Consider the following 17,505-nt stretch of genomic DNA (forward strand, 5'->3'; position numbering starts at 1 on the left):
GACCTCACCTGCCCAGTGCTTGGTGTCCTGAAAGCAGGCTGGCCTTCAGGATCACTCGGCTTCTTCCTCTGCTGCTCGTGTGCCTGTCTTTTAAACAAATTTGTTGTTTACTGTCCCCCTCACCTTTCATCCTCCCAAAGGTGATTATGATTTGACTCTTGGGATAGATCACAGAGGAAGGAGATATGGGATAGAAGTCTAGGCTGGTTTATACCTTCCTAGCTGTAGGCTGAGCTGTTACACCTTTATAGGCTGACCAGATATGGGCTAGGGTAGAGTTCCTATTTGCTGATTCTTGTTTTTTTACTATAGCCTCGGATAGGTAAGTAGGGGGTGACTGTAGTCTGAGGGGCTGGACTCAGCCTAGAGTCAACCCAAAAAGCCCACCTTGCCTGCTGCAGGAGGGAGCGAGACAGGAAAAGGAGAGCAGCAAAGGCAGTAGTTAAATTAGTGGCTGAAAGCTGGTAACTCCTGCATAGGAGGTGGGAAAGCCAGAGAGCTCTGCTGCTGATGCAGTGGCAGGAGAGCAGCAGCAGGGCCTCTTCAGAGAAGGTAACATGTACTGGAGCACTTCAAAAGGACCTTTGAAGCTGCTGTGAACTGGGGCTCTGGCACTGATCATGAAGGTGTGAGCCTGCAGTTCGGCAGCAGTATGAGCACCTCTGAAACACTTGATGGCATTTGCTGTTCTATAGGTTGTGTTTATTTGGAGTTTTCACACTTTTGGTGAGCTACAGTAATTTATTTGCAATCAGGTGGTGGGATTGACACTGATCTCTTTCTGGAGCGTGTCCTGACGTCCTTGGTCATCCAGAGCTTTGTCCTCTGTTCCTGAGAGAGGCAATGGCCACAACAGGGAACAATTCCTGTGAGTATCAACTTCACCAGCATGCTTGGACTTTCTGAATTCCCACAGCCAGCTGACATGGCTGGTGGTCAGATCCCAGAATGATGTGCTCACAATCTAGAGTGAACTCTGGGATGTTTCCTGAGAGCAGCCAGACTGACCCGGGTGATTTTTGACTTTATGATTAGTCACAGGAAAACACCTTTTGTCTCTCTTTTGCCACTATGTACAAGGCTTTGAAACATCATTGCTCATAGAGAGGTCTGACATCCTTTGAGTCACCTTCTGTGTTCAGTACTTGCTTGTTTTCAATAAGTTACAATCAGGAAAAGGGAAAGCTTGACCTGATAATCCAGTCTATTGCTCTAGTGAGAAAGGAAGGTAGCCTGAGGCCAAGAAATCAGATCTGGGTTTGTTGGACTCTTGGCAAAGTAAACAGGGGGACAGACTTCTCCAAGCCAGTAAATTTCAATGGCAGTGCCAGGCTTCCCCTGATATTGAGTTGAAGGTTTGACCTGGTTGTCCTGAGTGCTTGTGTAGAGAGCTCAAAGTTTAAATATGCTTTCGTTCTTCATCTCATCTCTTTTCAAATGGAATTTCTCTGCAGTCATTGCTGAGGGAATGGCTCCTCCAAAAAGAATCCTCTTTCCACCGGAGAAGATTTGCATGGTCTGGCAGCAGAGACAGAGTGCTGGAGCAGGACTCCTCAACGTGGGCAACACATGCTTCCTCAATGCTGTCCTGCAGTGCTTGACCTACACCCCCCCACTGGCCAACTACCTGCTCTCCCGAGAGCACAGCCAGGCCTGTGAGTGCTTTTAGGAACATCTCCTTGCCAATCTAATAATTAAATCCCAAAGATTCCCGGAATCTGGAATTTGATTTAGGAGAACAGCAGCCCTTTTTCATCCCCATGAGTTTATGTTCTTTGAACACTCAAGCCTAGAAGGCACTTGTCCTATGCAGCTGTCGTACTCTTCATGAAGGCACCTCTTTCTAGCTCCAGGTCTCTGCACACATTCCTGCAAGTTAAACCCTCTTGGCTTATTGCACAGAAAACTTCTGTCAGTTTAGCATCCCTCTTAAGAACATTTTCTGCACGCTAAAATGCCCTGGGATCGTTGGGACATTGGGAGGAGTGGAGTATTGCACTGGAGTGGGAGTGGAAGAGGAGGAGTATCCCACTGCTATGGGTATTTTGCTAACCTGAGGACCTTCCCTCCTTCTCTCTTCAGGTCACCAGCAAGGTTTCTGCATGATGTGCATCATGGAAACACATGTTAACAAGGTCTTGCATTCCTCTGTCAATGCCATCCTGCCTCTGGCTGTCCTCAAGGTGTTCAGACGTAAGTCATTCCAGGTGCTTTGACAGGTTTTGTTCCCTTCTTGTATGAGAGAACTACAAACTTCTTTCTTAGGCATAGGAGAACATTTTCAGCTTGGCAGGGAGGAAGATGCCCATGACTTCTTATGCTGTACTGTCAATGCCATGCAGACAGCTTGTCTGAGTGCAAGCAGCGAGTAAGCACAAGCAAATTACCCTTACAAAGTTCTGAGCCCTTTGGACTGCTTGATGGGCTCCCATCAAGGAAAACCTAAACCAAGGGCTTTCAGGCAAAGCAAAATTCTTGGAGGAGATAATGCTCTGTCTTACCACTTGTTTCCAGCTTGGACATCTCTTCTCAGTCTACTACCATTGTCCATCAAATATTTGGGGGCTTTCTGAGATCCAGAGGTACGTTTCCACAAATATTGCTCTCTTAAACATTGCCTGTGCCCTTCTGTCTGCCTGTGCCTTACAGTTGGTCCTGGGACAGGTGGGACAGGTAAAACACGTGTAAATGGGCAATGTCAGTCAGCTCCCCATTGCTCAGCATTTGGATTTTTCCTTCCAGTCACCTGCTTCAGCTGCAAAGCCGTTTCTGATTCCTACGAGGCGTTCCTGGATGTCCCTTTGGATATCAAAGTAAGAGGCTTTGCAATTGTGCTTCAAGACATCCCAAGGCCCCTGTAGCTTTCCAGAGTCAACACATGTAGGCTACAACACATGTAGTCTACGAAAATGTAGACTGTGAACATAAGAGATCTTGGTGGTGGGTGGGAAGGGAAATGGGTGGTGTCCTCCTGCAGAGGCCGTGGGTGCTGTCTCTAAGCTCAACAAGCAGCATTATTCTCTCTGCACCCTTGATATATCCTCATCCTTCTTCCCTTTGCCCTCCTAAACACCTGTCTGGCTCCCAGACTGATGGATTGGATTGTTTGCACCACTGATGGCCCTGCACACTGTCATTAGTTGAACTGAGCAGTGGGACAGGGAGGCAGCTCCTGACGGCTCTAGGAGCCCCTGGGACACAGGGAAATGTTCAGCATCCCACTCTCCTTCTGCCTCCTTCTGAACACTGCTTGCAGGTTCATGGTGGGTCTCTTCAGCATCAGCTACAGAGGTCTTCTTGTGAACTCCTGGGAAACGTTTGGGTGAGGGCATTTCCCACAGCTCAGTGCGCTCATTTCTCACTCCTCCAGGCAGCCTCGTCCCTCACTGGAGCTCTGGAGGACTTTGTGACTCCCGAGCACCTGGATGGTGAAAACTGCTTTAAATGTAGCAAGTAAGATGATTACTAAGAACATATTAACATGAGGTCCTGTGGGAGGGGGCTGCATGTCACTGGGGAGAAGGCATCTTCTCATGGAGGTTTACTGCACACAAATGAGATGCAGCTTTTTTAAAATATGGCAGTGAGTACCTTAGGATAGCAAAAGCTGTGTGAGACAGGAAAGGTTGCCTGGCCACCTTGGGGGAGGATTGGGTGCATTTCAGCACTGGGCTCTGTGCTTTGTTTCAAGGTGTAAGAAGAATGTTGCCGCCTCCAAGAGGTTCACAATCCATTGTGCACCCAAGGTTCTCACGGTGTGTCTGAAAAGGTTTGACTGTTTCACCGGCGGGAAGATCAGCAAGGTGTGTACACAGCTGGTGTGCAGCTTTCTCTTCCTGGAGCAGATTTCCTAGAGCAGTACCCTTGTCACAAGCCACTCGTGTTGGGTTAGTCGTGTTCCCTTCTGGGGAGAGAAAAATTCCCTTGGGAAGACAGGCAAGCGCTCTTCTCCAGCAGAGCTGCTTTGGCCAAGAACAGTTTCCTGCCACGCAAACTTTATGGAAAACCAGCTGTTCATGAGCCCCAAAGATGTATTTACACACCTGTGGCCCCTGGACTTGGCAGGCTATTTCATGTGACGGATCAGGATCACTTCTGAGCCCCCTCGGTGTCTCTGTAGGTTGTGCAGTACCCCGAGTACTTGGATCTTCGCCCATACATGTCTCAGGCAGATGGGGAGCCCCTCCATTACTCCTTATACGCCGTCCTGGTGCACAGTGGGGTCAGCTGCTATGGAGGACACTATTTCTGCTACACAAAGGTAAAGAGCAACTTCCTTCCTTTCCAATGGGGAAAAATGTGGGCTGGGGAAGATAAACTTCCCCATTAGTGTTACTGACAGACAAGGTTTTGGGGCAGAAGGTTTCCTTAGGGACTGGACTGGATTTGTTTTGACATACTCTTTGGTAATTTTCTGCCTGTGTTTTCAGAGAGAAACCATGCAGACATCCTTGCCTATTTTTTTACAGGCCAGCGACGGACTGTGGTACCAGATGGATGATGAGTCTGTGGAGCTTCGTTGCATTGACACAGCTCTCAGGCAGCAAGCCTACCTGCTGTTTTATGCCAGGTAATAACCAGCATTCAGAAGACGTTTCCTTTTCCCTGTTTATTGTTTTGCTTCTCACACTCCTGAGTGTTTTCCTCATTGAATGCAATTGCTACCTGCACCATTCAAAATCTGTACTGCCCCGTATCTGTCCTTCAGGCTGCTGCCCTGATGTAACCTGCTACTTGTCTGCTTTCTTATGCTGGACTTATGTAGAGAAGAGGGAGAGAACTTAAAGGGGCTCGCCAGGAAAGATGGGGAGGGACTCTTTATCGGGGAGCGTTGGCCAGGATGAAGGGTATCAGTTTTCAGCTGAGCCAGGGCAGGTTTACATTAGATATTAGGAAGAAATGCTTCAGTTGAAGGGTGGTGAGGCCCTGGCACAGGCTGCCAGAAGAAGCTGGGGTGCCCTGGCCCTGGAAGTATTCAAGGCCAGGTTGGACAGGGCTTGGAGAAACCTGGTCTACTGTAGGGTATTCCTGCCCATGACAGGGGGGTGGAACAAAATGAGCTTTAAGGTCCCTTCCAACCCAAACAAGTGTGTGGATTTATGAAATGGAGGCTGTAGAAGGTATAAAGATGAGGTTTTGCTGGGATAGGAGCAGGCTGAGTGGGAAGACTGGGTGGGAAGCTGAATTTTCTATTAGTGGCCTTGGTTAAGTCTTCTCTTTGTCATAGAAACCTCTCCAAGAAAATGACTGAACCCCAGAGGAGGCTGCAACAACAGCCCAAAACAGAGATCACTCTTTTTTTCTCCAGATGCTCTGATCTGAAAATTGGAGAAAGGGCTTCTTCCTCGCTGGCACCACCATATGCCCCTTCCTTCCTCAGGCAGTGGGCAGCCAGCAGCCAGGTGGCTTCTATTGGACCACAGGGTTTGCCTGGTAGGACTAAGGTAACTCTGGGGAGGTGGTCAGGGCACCAGAGGAGCAGTTGATTTCTTTCTAGGATCTCAACATTTCTCCTTTTCCCTCCCACACTGCAGCATTCTTCACAGCCACAATGCTGCTTCCTCTCAAACCATCCCACCTGGTTCCATCCTATTTGTGTGCCTTTGGCCCTTTGGCCTTGGCAGCCCTCCAGTGAAATGTCCCCTCCCAGAACTTCTGGGGGTTCCCCAGTGACTCTGGTCCTTTCAGGAGGAAAGGGCAGGAACTCTCCACAGCTCTCTTTGCAGGATGTGGCGCTGGGCATGGAAGACACTGGCAGGGAGCAGGCCCGGAGCAGATCCTCGCTGTGGGGCAGGAATGTCCACAGCTCGTTTGTGGACACCACGGACTGTGACCACTCCGCAGGGAGGAGAACTGGCCCTCCAAGCTGTGGCCGTGCTCCCAGGGATGGTGCAGCTTCAGGACCTTCCAACAGGAGCTTCCAGTGGGCTGCTCCCCTCAGGGCTGCTCAGGAGCAAGCCCAGCTGAGGCAGAGAGAGATGAGCAGATCCATGCGGCGGGACTACGACCTCCGCAGCCGCTTGGTGCGACACACAGACTATGACCCCTCATCAAGGAACAGGAAGAGGCAGAGAACAAGTTCTCCATGTTGTGACCAAACCCCTAGGGCAGTTCCAGGGCCCTCCAACACCAGCTTCAGGCAGCCTCCCATGCTCAGGGCTGCTCGGGAGCAAACCCGACCAAGAGAGCAGAGAAGATTCCCACAGCAGGGCTGTGATGGCCGCAGCCAGTTCATGCAGTGCACAGACCACCAGCCCTCACTGAGCAAGAGGAAGAGGGGGAGAACAAGTCCTCCACACTGTGACGAAGCCCCAGTGGATAATGCAGTTCCAGGGCCCTCCAACACCAGCTTCAGGCGGCCTCCCATGCTCAGGGCTGGTCGGCAGCAAACCCAACCAAGGTGGACAGAGCGGAGAAGATCCTCACAGTGGGGCTACGATCTCCGCAGACGGTTTGTGCAGTGCACAGACCACCACCCTTCACGGAGGAAGAGGAGGGTTTCCATGCCCCAGAGATCCATGTCAAACAAGTGCTCAGGGCACTCTGGGGGGTTATGGCCCTGGCTGAAGCAGAATGGAAGATTAGCACTGCATTTTTTAGCAAAGGTGCCCTTGTTTTCTCAAACTTACACGCCTTCTCAGACATGAGGGAACAACTTATTTAAATGGATGATGATGCTAGTGATTAGACTAAAAGGCTTTAGTTAGAATTCTTTATTCCACAGTGTAGATGGTTATAGCTGCTAATATAGTACAGTATTTGGAAGCAATATTGAAGCAATTGTATTAAAGCTAGAAAATAAATATTAAGTAGAGACCCTTGCCAACAGCCCTGGACAAGTCTCTTTTTCTCACGGCGAAACCTTGCTGGGTGTTCCCACTCAGGGGAGGAATGTCCACACACACTCGGGGAAGGGGGGTGTTAGAAGTCTGTTCCGGTTTGGCCAAATTTAGAAATATATCCTCTGAGAGAAGGCACAACCACCCCTCCCCCACCAGGTTCGGGAAAAAATAAATTTTCCTCAAAGGAAAGTGAAGAAGATAAAACTATTTATTTACCAAACACATGGGAAGGAAAATAATGTTAAATGGTAAAATCTTTTGCTGTAGAGGAAAAACCTGGGAAAGCGTTAGAGTCCTCCCTTTGGTCTCCTCAGAGCTGGGGCTTGGGCCAGGGCCAGGCCCTCTGTGCCCGGTGGAAAGTCCTCCCGATGTGCTCTGATGTTACAGCAATCAAGCAGTCCAGTAGAAAAGGGAGAAAATCCGAAATTCCAGAGAAGGAAAAGTTCAACTGTCAGTCTCTCTCCGGAGAACAAGAAACTGGAAAAAAACTGGCCAAAAGCTGACTGGAAAGCAGCCAGCCGGGTGCTTCCTCGCTCCCCCCGCCCCAGCTGGGGAAAAAAAACCCTGCTATCTTTATGTGACCTTGAACAAGCTGCAAACTGCTTTGAGAAAGTTTTGCTCAGTTTTTTTCCTTCCTCCTCTCAGGCTCAGTTTGGAGGCATAGAAAGGCACAAAAATTAATTTCTGGGCATAGGCAGTGATATAAGGTCACCCCAAGACAAAGTCTGTCCCATTTTACAGTCTAAAGTGATGGACTGTGCTGCTCGGGGAGCTGGGCCAGCTGGAGCAGGACACTCTGCCTAAGCAGGGATACAGCAGCTCCAACTGTGGCTTGTTTACACTTTACCAGTAATAGCTTGAGCAAGGAGGGTCTCCTGTTTTTAGTGTTAAAGAATGCTGAGACCAGCTTGACCAAACTGTCATACCCACCATTGTCACTGAAAACATCAGGATAAATCAAGCTCTCTAATACTACTTTTAGTATTAGAAAGCAGGCATTACTTTATTACAGGGCTCCTCTAAACATGCACACACTCTTTCAAAACTTTGCACTATTTATACATTTTAGCAAAGAAATTAATGTTCATTGGCTATAAATTGCATAATGCTCTTCATTAATTAGTTTTCTGTCTTCTATTGGTTATTGACTTCTTGCTTCTCATGCTAATTAGTCCACATTTTCAGTCTTTTTATTATCTTTTTCCCAGATAGAGAGGTATTGTGGTTTAAACCCAGATGGAAATTAAGCACCACGCAGCTGCTTGCTCAACCACCTCTTCTTCTCCCCTCACTGGTGGAATGGGGAGGAGATTTGAAGTAAAAGTTGTATGTTGAATTAAGAACTGTTTAATAATTGAAAATAAAGTTAAATGCAACAATAGTAGTAATTAATAATGATAATGAAAAGGAACCAAACAAGTGATGCACAATGCAGTTGCATACCACCTGCTGACCGATGCCAGAGCCCCCTTCCCCAGCCAAGATCAGCTGCCCTTCTAGGCAGCTCCTCCCAGTTTATATACCAGGCATGATGTTCTGTGATGTGGGACATCCCTTTGGTCAGCTCAGGTCACCTGTCCCAGCTGTGCTTCCTCCCAGGTTCTTTTGTGAACCTCCTCACTGGCAGAGCAGAAGACAAGGAAAAAAACATTCCTTGACTTAAGATAAACATGACAGCAGAACCCAAAACTTCAGTGTGTTATCAACACCGTTCTCATTCTGAATCCAAACCACAGCACTGGAACAGCTACTGAGAAGAAATTAACTTTACCCTAGCTGAACCCAGGACAATGGGATTATGGTGCAATTGCTGAATTGTCTGTGTTAGTTTCCTCCTTATCTCAGGGTTCTGCAAATTGGGCTTGTGGTTCATAAATTCCTTGTGTCCAGCTTCAGCAATATATGTCTCTTCCAGGTCTGAGATCATTGAAGCAGATCAAGGTTGATTACAATTGTTTTAGCAAAACTTGAAGCTTCAGGAGTTTTCCCAAGCTGCGTTCCCACTGTAGCAGCTTATGACAAACCTTGCTAAATGTTGACTCCAGTGGCATATGACAGTGGAAAATTACACTGCTTATGATTAATTAAAACAATTAATTAGAAAACTTAATTAAAACCATTAATTAGAAAAGGTATTAGTAAAGTTATATCATTTCCAACACCATGAGGATGTGCAAAACAGGTACTCCCTGATTTGAGGGTGGGAGCAGCAAGGACGTCCAGGCCCTCATATGGGAGTCAGAAGTGCCAAGTGGAAGAACCCAAAGAGCTGCTAACACCTTTTTCAGCAGCAAAGCATATTTTAAACCTGACAACACATAACCTAAAAATGTATATGACTGGCAGCCAATCACTTTATACTGTAAAAGGCACTCCCACTCTTGCATGACAAGAACTCCTAGCACACCTCCCTGAGGCATGTGAAGATCCCTCCCTTGAGAAGGGAAGCCCCTTAAGGTCACTTCTCAAGGCTGAGCAAAATAAGTTTGCTCATGGTTGTTGTATGGGTAACATGAATCTCTACTTAGTAATTCTTTTGCTAGATTTAATATAGTTGCTCCTCTATTACTTCAAAAATAGTGCACTCTACTACACTAGTATACTGTACACTATGGCCACCTATACTATCTGGCAAATAATTCTGATTTAGTTATTTTGCTTAATCATTGCAATTAATTTAAATAAATACTTCATTTTATTTATATAAATGTATTTGGTTTGCCAAATCCTTAATCCCATGGGACAAAGTTGTACACAGGCTCAATTACATCTCTGTAACCCTTTAGACATAAACTGTTGAGGAGTCTGGGGCTGGGATGGGATCCAGCTGCATCCGGACTCCTCTCTGAGAAGGAGTTTAGAAAGCAAGAGTGTCCCTTCTGTTCCTGCTGACTTGACAGGAGGGCTTCTCTGACACACTTTGTCTGAAGCATGTCTATTCTTCATTCACCACTGAGAACTTCTGCAAGGAGCAGGGAATTGGACTGGATGAACATTATGGGTCCATTCCAGCTTGAGATATTCTATGATTTTATGGTTCTATGAAATGGTGGAAGGGGAAAAGTGATTTTCTTCTGCCCACAATGGAAGGGGGGGACATAAAATTTTTTTTCAATTAAATTACAGTGGGAAAATTTGGTTTAATCTTTGGCAGAAAACTAAATAACATTAATTTTTAAGAAGAAACAAAAGTGACTAGGGACCATGGGAAATCTGTAGTACTGTAGATTTTAATGAACAAATTAGACCAAAATACATTGGTTACATCATTGCATAAGTAAAATTTACTCTTCTTTGGAAAAGGAAAGTGGTAAAAATCAGTTCTTGAAAGGTCTTTTTAAAGTTTTTTGTTCCTGGGCTCAGAAAGCTTATTTTTAGCCTTAATAAGCAGACTCTTTCAGAGTACATGGAAAGAATAAAGACCTCTAAAAGGCAGAAAATGCCCATGAGATACTTTGAGTTCAGAACTTGAAAAACACGAGTAGGAAGATACATAAAATTATTCTTTCATTGTGTATCAGTCTCTTTTACCTTGTCTTTTGCAGTGTAATCTTGATTCTTCCCCCCGCACTAGGTGGCAGAAGGGAATCACACTGTGGTGACTGAGTTTGTCTTTCTGGGACTCACAGACAACCTGAAGTTGCAGGTCCTTCTCTTCACGGTGTTCCTACTGATCTATCTGTTGACCCTGGTGGGAAATCTGGGGATGACTGTGCTCATCCAGCTTGACTCCAAGCTCCACACCCCCATGTACTTCTTCAGCAGCAGCCTTTTCTTCTCAGATGCCGATGCCAGCTGCTCCACCATCATCATACCTGGCACACTCGTGACCTTTTTAGCTGACACAAAAATCATATCCCACACAGCACGCACAGCTCCTCTCTTCTGTTCTGCACTGCAGGGACAGGAGAATGCTCCCTGCTGGCTCTAAGCCCACATGGTGCTTTATAACCATCTGCAACCCCTTGCTCTACCCTGTGCTTATGCCCAAGAGGTTCTGTGTGCTTCTCGTGTGTGTCTCCTGCTTCATGAGCTGCATGAATGCAACTCTTCAGGCATTATTTGTATTCCACCTGTCCTTCTGCCGTGAGAGAACACATCATGCCATCTCAGATAGGTCCTTCAGATTTCTCAGAAGTTTTCCTCTATGGATTTCTGTCTTTATTTACGTGAATCATATTGTATTTCTGTTTAATTAAACAAAGATACTGCACTTCTGAGCTGTCACCTTATCATACAGAAGACACCTACATCACATTAGGTGGTTCTTCCCTACAAAATCACTTTCTTTCTGCTGTTCACAGAATGTGACTGTGATGCAGAGGTCACTCTGCAGTCAATGACTAAGGATAAAAGTGGGCAAAGACAGTCCTAAGGCCAGGTGAAAAAGGATCAGACTGAGTGAGATGTCTTAAGACTGGAAATGTGAGTATCAGCCAGTAATTCAGCTTTTAATCAATCCCTTTGGCATTGAGAGGGGCGTTGTGGTGAGAGAGACGATGCAGGGTTGCTAATGGATCTGAATAAGAAACCATGTAATAAACCCAACAACAGCTCCATAAAAAAGAACTTTTAATAGGACACAATAAAGATTAAGATTGGTAACGAGTGAGTCTTATGTCCCTTATCCCCAAATGAATGTAGACTGCATCTTTGCTTTACCTTCAAATTTGACTGAGAAAGCTTAAGTGTGGTAAGCCTGTGTAGCAACTCTGTCATTAATTTGGCTGCATTATGAAGTAATAGTAATTACTGCAAAGTAAAAGCCAGATCTCAAGATTGCAGTAGGATATCTGGGTTTATATAGAAATGCTTTCCAAGCTGTGTAAAACTAGAGGTGTCTGTGAGTCAACTAATCTACATGGATCATATTTAGCCAGCCTCTAACAACTATTCCTTATTGCTCCAATCAGCACTAGCCAGTCTCAGTGGACTTCATAAACACACACACACACACATATATATATGTATAGTATAAAGCACTGTGGAAAAGCATCTCTTCTGCTTCACTGCAGAGTGCTCTGAGTAGAAAGCTTTTCTGGAGACCTCATAATTTAGGGGTTGTTTTCCTTCCTCTTCTTCCCCCACACTCCACAAAAGGTAGCAGAGAAATTACCTTTGTTATATTCTAATGTTGCTACTGATGATATTGCGACTTAAACTGTTTAATCAATAAAAAGATATCTGCTGTAATTTTTTTTCTTGTTCTACAGGGTAAAAATGGTAGCTGAGCATTTGAAGACGGTAGTGAGTACGCAAAGTTTGAAGGCAATGATATGAAAGAAGAAGAATCAGTCAAAAACAGAGACAAAAAATATATGCATGAGACTACCTTATGTTCTTTAGAAACTTTTATAATCTGTTCAGAAGATCTCTTCAAAATCTGGATGGTTTCTAAATGCTAGTCATCCTTTTGTCTGTTCAATCATGCAGTTGTATTTTGGCTGCAGATTTGCCTGGCTGTTTGCAGCTTCATCAGCCACTGAACACTAAACGAAGAGAGTTCCACTAGGTACCAAAGAAGGATGATCCTTGGGAACCTCAGTGGAGTGAGTGAATTCAGACTCCTGGGTTTTTCTGAAATCTCTCATTTGCATCCTTTGCTCTTTGTAGTTGTATTATCTCTTTATATTCTCACCTTAATGGCCAACACCGTGATAGCTTTTGTAATAAATTGTGATAAAACTCTTCATACCCCTATGTATTTCTTCCTCACGCAGCTGTCCTGTTTGGATATCTGCTATTTGTCAGTCATTATCCCAACTATTCTTGAGAATCTGATGGTGGGAACAGTAAGTATTTCCAAGACAAGATGTGCAATGCAAATGTTTTTTTTCCTTTTCTTTGGAGTTGCTGAATGTTTTCTCTTGGCTGCCATGTCCCTTGATCGTTATTTTGCAATTTGCTACCCCTTGCATTACACAATTATCATGAACAGCAGGGTCTGCAGAAGCCTGGTTGCTGGAACTTACATTTGTGGAACTGCTGTGGGCTTAGTACACACCCTCATAACATTCAGCTCACCCTTGTGTGGTTCTGCCATCAACCACTTTTTCTGTGAGATTCAGCCCTTCTCGGACCTGCTTTGTGGCAACACTTTTCCAAGTGAAATCCAAGTCATTGTGGTGGCTGTCTTTGCTATTCTGAGTCCTTTCTTACTGATCATTTATTCCTATATTCGTATCATTTCCACAATTCTTCAGATGGCATCAGCTGAGAGCCAGCAGAAAGCATTTTCCACTTGCTCCTCACACCTCTTGGTTGTGACTCTTTTTTATGGTACTGCAGGTTCCATGTATTTGCGGCCAAAATACAGCTACTGTGCATCTGTTGACAAGTTCCTCTCACTTTCTTATTCTGTGGTGACTCCTTTATTGAATCCTGTTATTTATAGTTTGAGGAATAAGGAGGTGAAAGGAGCCCTGAGGAAAAAATTGAGAAAAATTAGTTCAGTGTGGAAATGAAATAGAATATTTGCTTTGTTTCAGGTGTTCATAGTGGTAATTTTCACTCTAAATTCTTGTTCAGTAAGATTAATTTCCAGATAATTCCCAATAACACTCCAGCTTTTGGGGAGGAAAGAGGGAGAAGAGTGGAGATTTTCAATTGTAAGAGGGAGTGTTAGAAGCTATGGTAAGGTTTTGGAAGGAAATTTCTTCCACATACTTAAGAAATTTTTAAATAAATAAACCTTTTTCTGTTTAATTTTTCTTTTCCTTACTATTTTTCAGAAACTTTAAAATTGTGTTTTACATACTTCTGACTTTTTGAACAAAAGAGTAATATTCAGGAGCCTGATTTTACTGAAAGAACTGAGAAGAATAAGTTTTCATCAAGTTGCATTTATTTCCTGAAAATGTTTAGTAAATTTCTTTGGGGAAAGGAGAGGACATAATTCAGGCTATAATGTAGAGCCCAGGAAATTGATGAGTAGTGATTATTAATTCTGAGATTGTTATTGGGGGGAAAAAAAAAAAAAAAGTGTGCAAAATTGCATTCCTGCCCGACTGTCCCAAAGATCTTTCTTTAATTTTAGAGTAATTGTTTTAAACATGTTAGACCAAGTCTAGACATTTGAAGAACATAACCACTGCAATGCTCTGTAACTGTGTATAAAATTCTTTATATTAAATCCTCAAAACTTAAATGATATTAGGAAGTTAGGGACATGAATTACTCCTTAAATTAATCCTTCATTCCTGAAAATTGTAAAAACAAGCATCATAAAAGTCCAGTGTTCTTAATTTGATGTCATATGAATTTTTATCTTGAGAGTTTGTAATTCCACAGAAAAATTATAAGGTGTAACTCTTTACAGAAGCTTAACATGTTTGTTTTTAATCACATCTTAATTTGTACCCAAAAAAATCAGTTAAACCAGAAAAATGTAGAATATTTTTCAGCATTAATTAAAAAAGAAAATGAGCCACCAATAAAAGATTTAATTCATCATATTTTCAAATCTCATCTCTGATTTTAAATATAAAAGCATATTTGAGACATATTTTATATCACTGTTGATGCAACTAGAAAATAACCTGAAGAACTACCAGTAGATGACAGCATAACATAAAACAGTGCACTATATCAAGGTACCCATACTAAAGCTAGCAAAAGAAATAGAATTGATTAGCACTAATTACATTAGTGAAATGTAATTTACCAGAGAAATGGTGATAATGTACAGATTCCTTCACTTAACCCCAGGGGAGAAAGTACAAAGCAGCATCCCTGCTCACAGGAGAAACTCCACACATGTCCATGGAATGTGTAGGAGATTTCTGCTTTGTGAAAGTTTGGTGTAGCTTTTATAAAGTTTGTAAAGCGAGGTGTGTGTCTGTCAGAAATCCAGCTTATCTCCCAGATCTCGCTTCAACAGTGAGATGTTTTTGGGCAGCTGCCAGATGCCAGGCCAGCGTTAACCAAATGGCACCAAAATAACTCTCTACAGGACAGCTTGGCCTGGTTGAGTTACCTGACTGGGTAACAAACAACAGATAAGCTCTTGTGGGGGGAATGCCCTGCTACACAGCCTCCCTCCAGGTACTCATATATGGTGATAAAATCCCCTCCCAGTCTTCTCAAGGATGACCAGACCCAGCTACCTCAGCCTGTCCTCCTAAGAGGGATTCTCCGGTCGCCTCATCCTCTTTGAAGCCCTCCACTGGACAATGGCATCGTTTGGGATCGTGTGGCTCCTGTGTGCTGCTCCTGTGAAGAGGTTCCTTTGAAGCTGTAGAGCTCTGCTGCGGGGCAGAGGACACTGAGGTCAGACCTCATTGTGGTCTTCACCATCGTCCCGAGGGGCAGAGAGGGGCAGGTACTGATCTCTTCCCTCTCATGACCAGTGACAGGACTTGAGGAAATGGCTGGAGCTGAGTAAGGGGAGGTTTAGGTTGGATATCAGGAAAAACTTTTTCACCCAGAGGGTGGTTGGGCACTGGAACAGGCTCCCGTGGGAAGTGGTCTCTGCACCAAGTCTGTCTGAGCTCAGGAAATGTCTGGACAATGCTCTCAGACACATGTTGTGACTCTTGGGGTGTCCTGTGCAGGGCCAGGGGCTGGACTGGATGATCCTGGCAGGTCCCTTCCAACTCAGGATTTTCTGTGATTCTGTGACCTTTCAGACCTGCCTTTCTGCCAGCCTGTTTGCCAAAGTCCTCACAGAACTGACCTTCTCTGGAATCAGCCCTGGACATAACAGGTATAATGCTTCAGGCCTCACAGCAAATCTGCTCGGAAACAAGACCATTATTCTTGTGCTAATGAGCAGATTATTTTGATCCTAAATTGGGACAGATCAGGAACTGACTGCAGCATGTCAGTCTGCAGTCACTGATATTATAAATATCTTCAATTTACCTCTGTCTTTCAGTTTCTTCAGCTCTTCCCCTGTGCCCTTGCTCACTTCCCTTGCTGCCTATTCCCTCTTCTCAATGAAGTTTCTTTCCAAGACACTGAGTGCATAGGTCCCAAGGCAGTAGAGTTTCACCAAGTTTTAACTAGGCCTTTGTGTTTGGCTGAGTCCCTCCCAGGGGAGATACTGGGCTGTAGAGAATTGGGGAGAGAACCAATCACCAGCTAGAAAAGTTCTTAATCTCAGGAGTGAGTCTAATTGCAGAAGTCCTTGTTAGCTCCAGATAATTGCTCTTAGCTTTTTAATAAACACAAATATTTAATTTTCTGAAGGAATGGCAGGATCACATCAATGCAAATCTAGATGAGACTGGGAACACTGCCTCTTTTGATGCTATACCCCCTTGTAACATCAGAGCTGGAGAGAGTTAGGATTTTTTAAAAACTTCAGAACAGCTCCAGGGGCTGTCAGGACATTGCATTGGGTTCATGAGGCCAACATGCACCTGCATCCTAAGAGGCCTGGTTTACCCCTGGCCAGAGATTAACAAATCCCAGGAGCAAGGACCAAAGGGAAGCAAGAATCACTTCCCAGCGAGAGACAGAGATCACAGATATTATTCCTGGCTGGTGTAAGTTCCTTTAACCAAAGCCATTGCTCAAAAGCTCAAAAACACACGCTCTAGTGTAAAACAAAAATATCTCTAATAGAACAAGCAGGGCAGGATGTCCTCCTGTATCTCCTAGTCTAAAACATCAATGGAAACATTCAGAATAAACCTCCTCTTTCTCACCATTACCAGTACATAGAGAAGTAGATGGAAATGTTTCCTCTGCTAACAATATACTGATTCCCTTCTTCTCACCAGAATCTCCATGTAAACATTAGGGGTTCTTTATTGCTGAGCTGTGCTTGCACAGAGCCAAGGCCTTTTCTGCTGCTCAGACTGGCAAGGAAGGTGGAAGGAAATACTCAGCACTGATGAGGACACATCTGGGGTGCTGTGTTCAGTTCTGGGCTCCCCAGTGTGAGACAGTTGTGTACCTGCTGGGCTGAGCTCAGCATTAAGCCATACAGAGGGACCTGGACAGGCTTGAGAGATGGGCCTGTGCCAATCTCGTGATCAACAAGGCCAAGTGCAAGGTCCCACATGTGGGTCAGGGCCATCCCTAGCACAAAAATAATCTGAGTGAAGAATGAATTGACACTAACCCTGAGGAGAAAGATGTGGGGGTTTTGGGGATGGGGAAGCTCAACATGACGTGACAGTGTACTCTTGCATCCCACAGGGCCACCTTCATCCTGGTCTGGATCAAAAGAAACATGGCCAGCAGGTGCAGGGAGGTGTTTCTACGTTCATTCATGCCAAGCCTGCTCCTCAGGCTCGTTCAGTCACATGCTGCCACCAAGAGTTTCCTGATGTCTGACAGCAGTGAAGCATCTTTGATCTGGTACATCCATAGTGTAAGTTCTGCTTAAGCTTTCCTTTTTGCTGAGTAAAAGCTGGGGAACATTGCTTCAAACTGCTGCTGTTCCTGCTGGCTCACAGGCAAGGGATGGCTTGCAATGAGCGCTGTGGGCAGCAGATGGAAGCAGCCGCCTGGATTTGTGCTGCAGGCACCACCTGGAGAGACAGGAATGCCAAGTGCTAGAGCTGCCACTGTAGAAGAAAGAGATGGGGGGAGGCCGTGTGTATGTGGGGGTAGTTCAGCAGACTTGCAGAACTGTGTCACAAGCACTGCTGGAGGCGTTTCTGAGGATGGCTTTCTATACTGGAAAATTCATTGGCAGTGGAGAACAGTGTGA

The 17,505-nt window shown here is 44.9% G+C and overlaps 2 protein-coding genes across 2 annotated transcripts; both read left to right on the plus strand.

Moving 5' to 3' along the window:
- Positions 1–1,438: 1,438 nt before the first annotated feature.
- On the plus strand, positions 1,439–2,253 carry LOC116456061 (ubiquitin carboxyl-terminal hydrolase 42-like). Its single transcript, XM_032134558.1, has 2 exons — positions 1,439–1,655; positions 2,083–2,253. Exons 1-2 carry the CDS (start codon positions 1,469–1,471, stop codon positions 2,214–2,216), a joined length of 321 nt encoding a protein of 106 aa, XP_031990449.1. The 5' UTR covers positions 1,439–1,468; the 3' UTR covers positions 2,217–2,253.
- Positions 2,254–3,260: 1,007 nt separating this feature from the next.
- On the plus strand, positions 3,261–13,306 carry LOC116455802. The gene is made up of 8 exons (XM_032134091.1): positions 3,261–3,322; positions 3,602–3,803; positions 4,121–4,261; positions 4,470–4,570; positions 5,309–5,444; positions 5,625–6,497; positions 10,417–10,619; positions 12,571–13,306. The coding sequence occupies exons 1-8, from the start codon at positions 3,261–3,263 to the stop codon at positions 13,304–13,306; spliced, it is 2,454 nt and encodes an 817-aa protein (XP_031989982.1).
- Positions 13,307–17,505: the final 4,199 nt, after the last annotated feature.

The sequence above is a fragment of the Corvus moneduloides genome, chromosome 26 (assembly GCF_009650955.1).
Source record: "Corvus moneduloides isolate bCorMon1 chromosome 26, bCorMon1.pri, whole genome shotgun sequence".
NCBI classification, from domain to species: domain Eukaryota; kingdom Metazoa; phylum Chordata; class Aves; order Passeriformes; family Corvidae; genus Corvus; species Corvus moneduloides.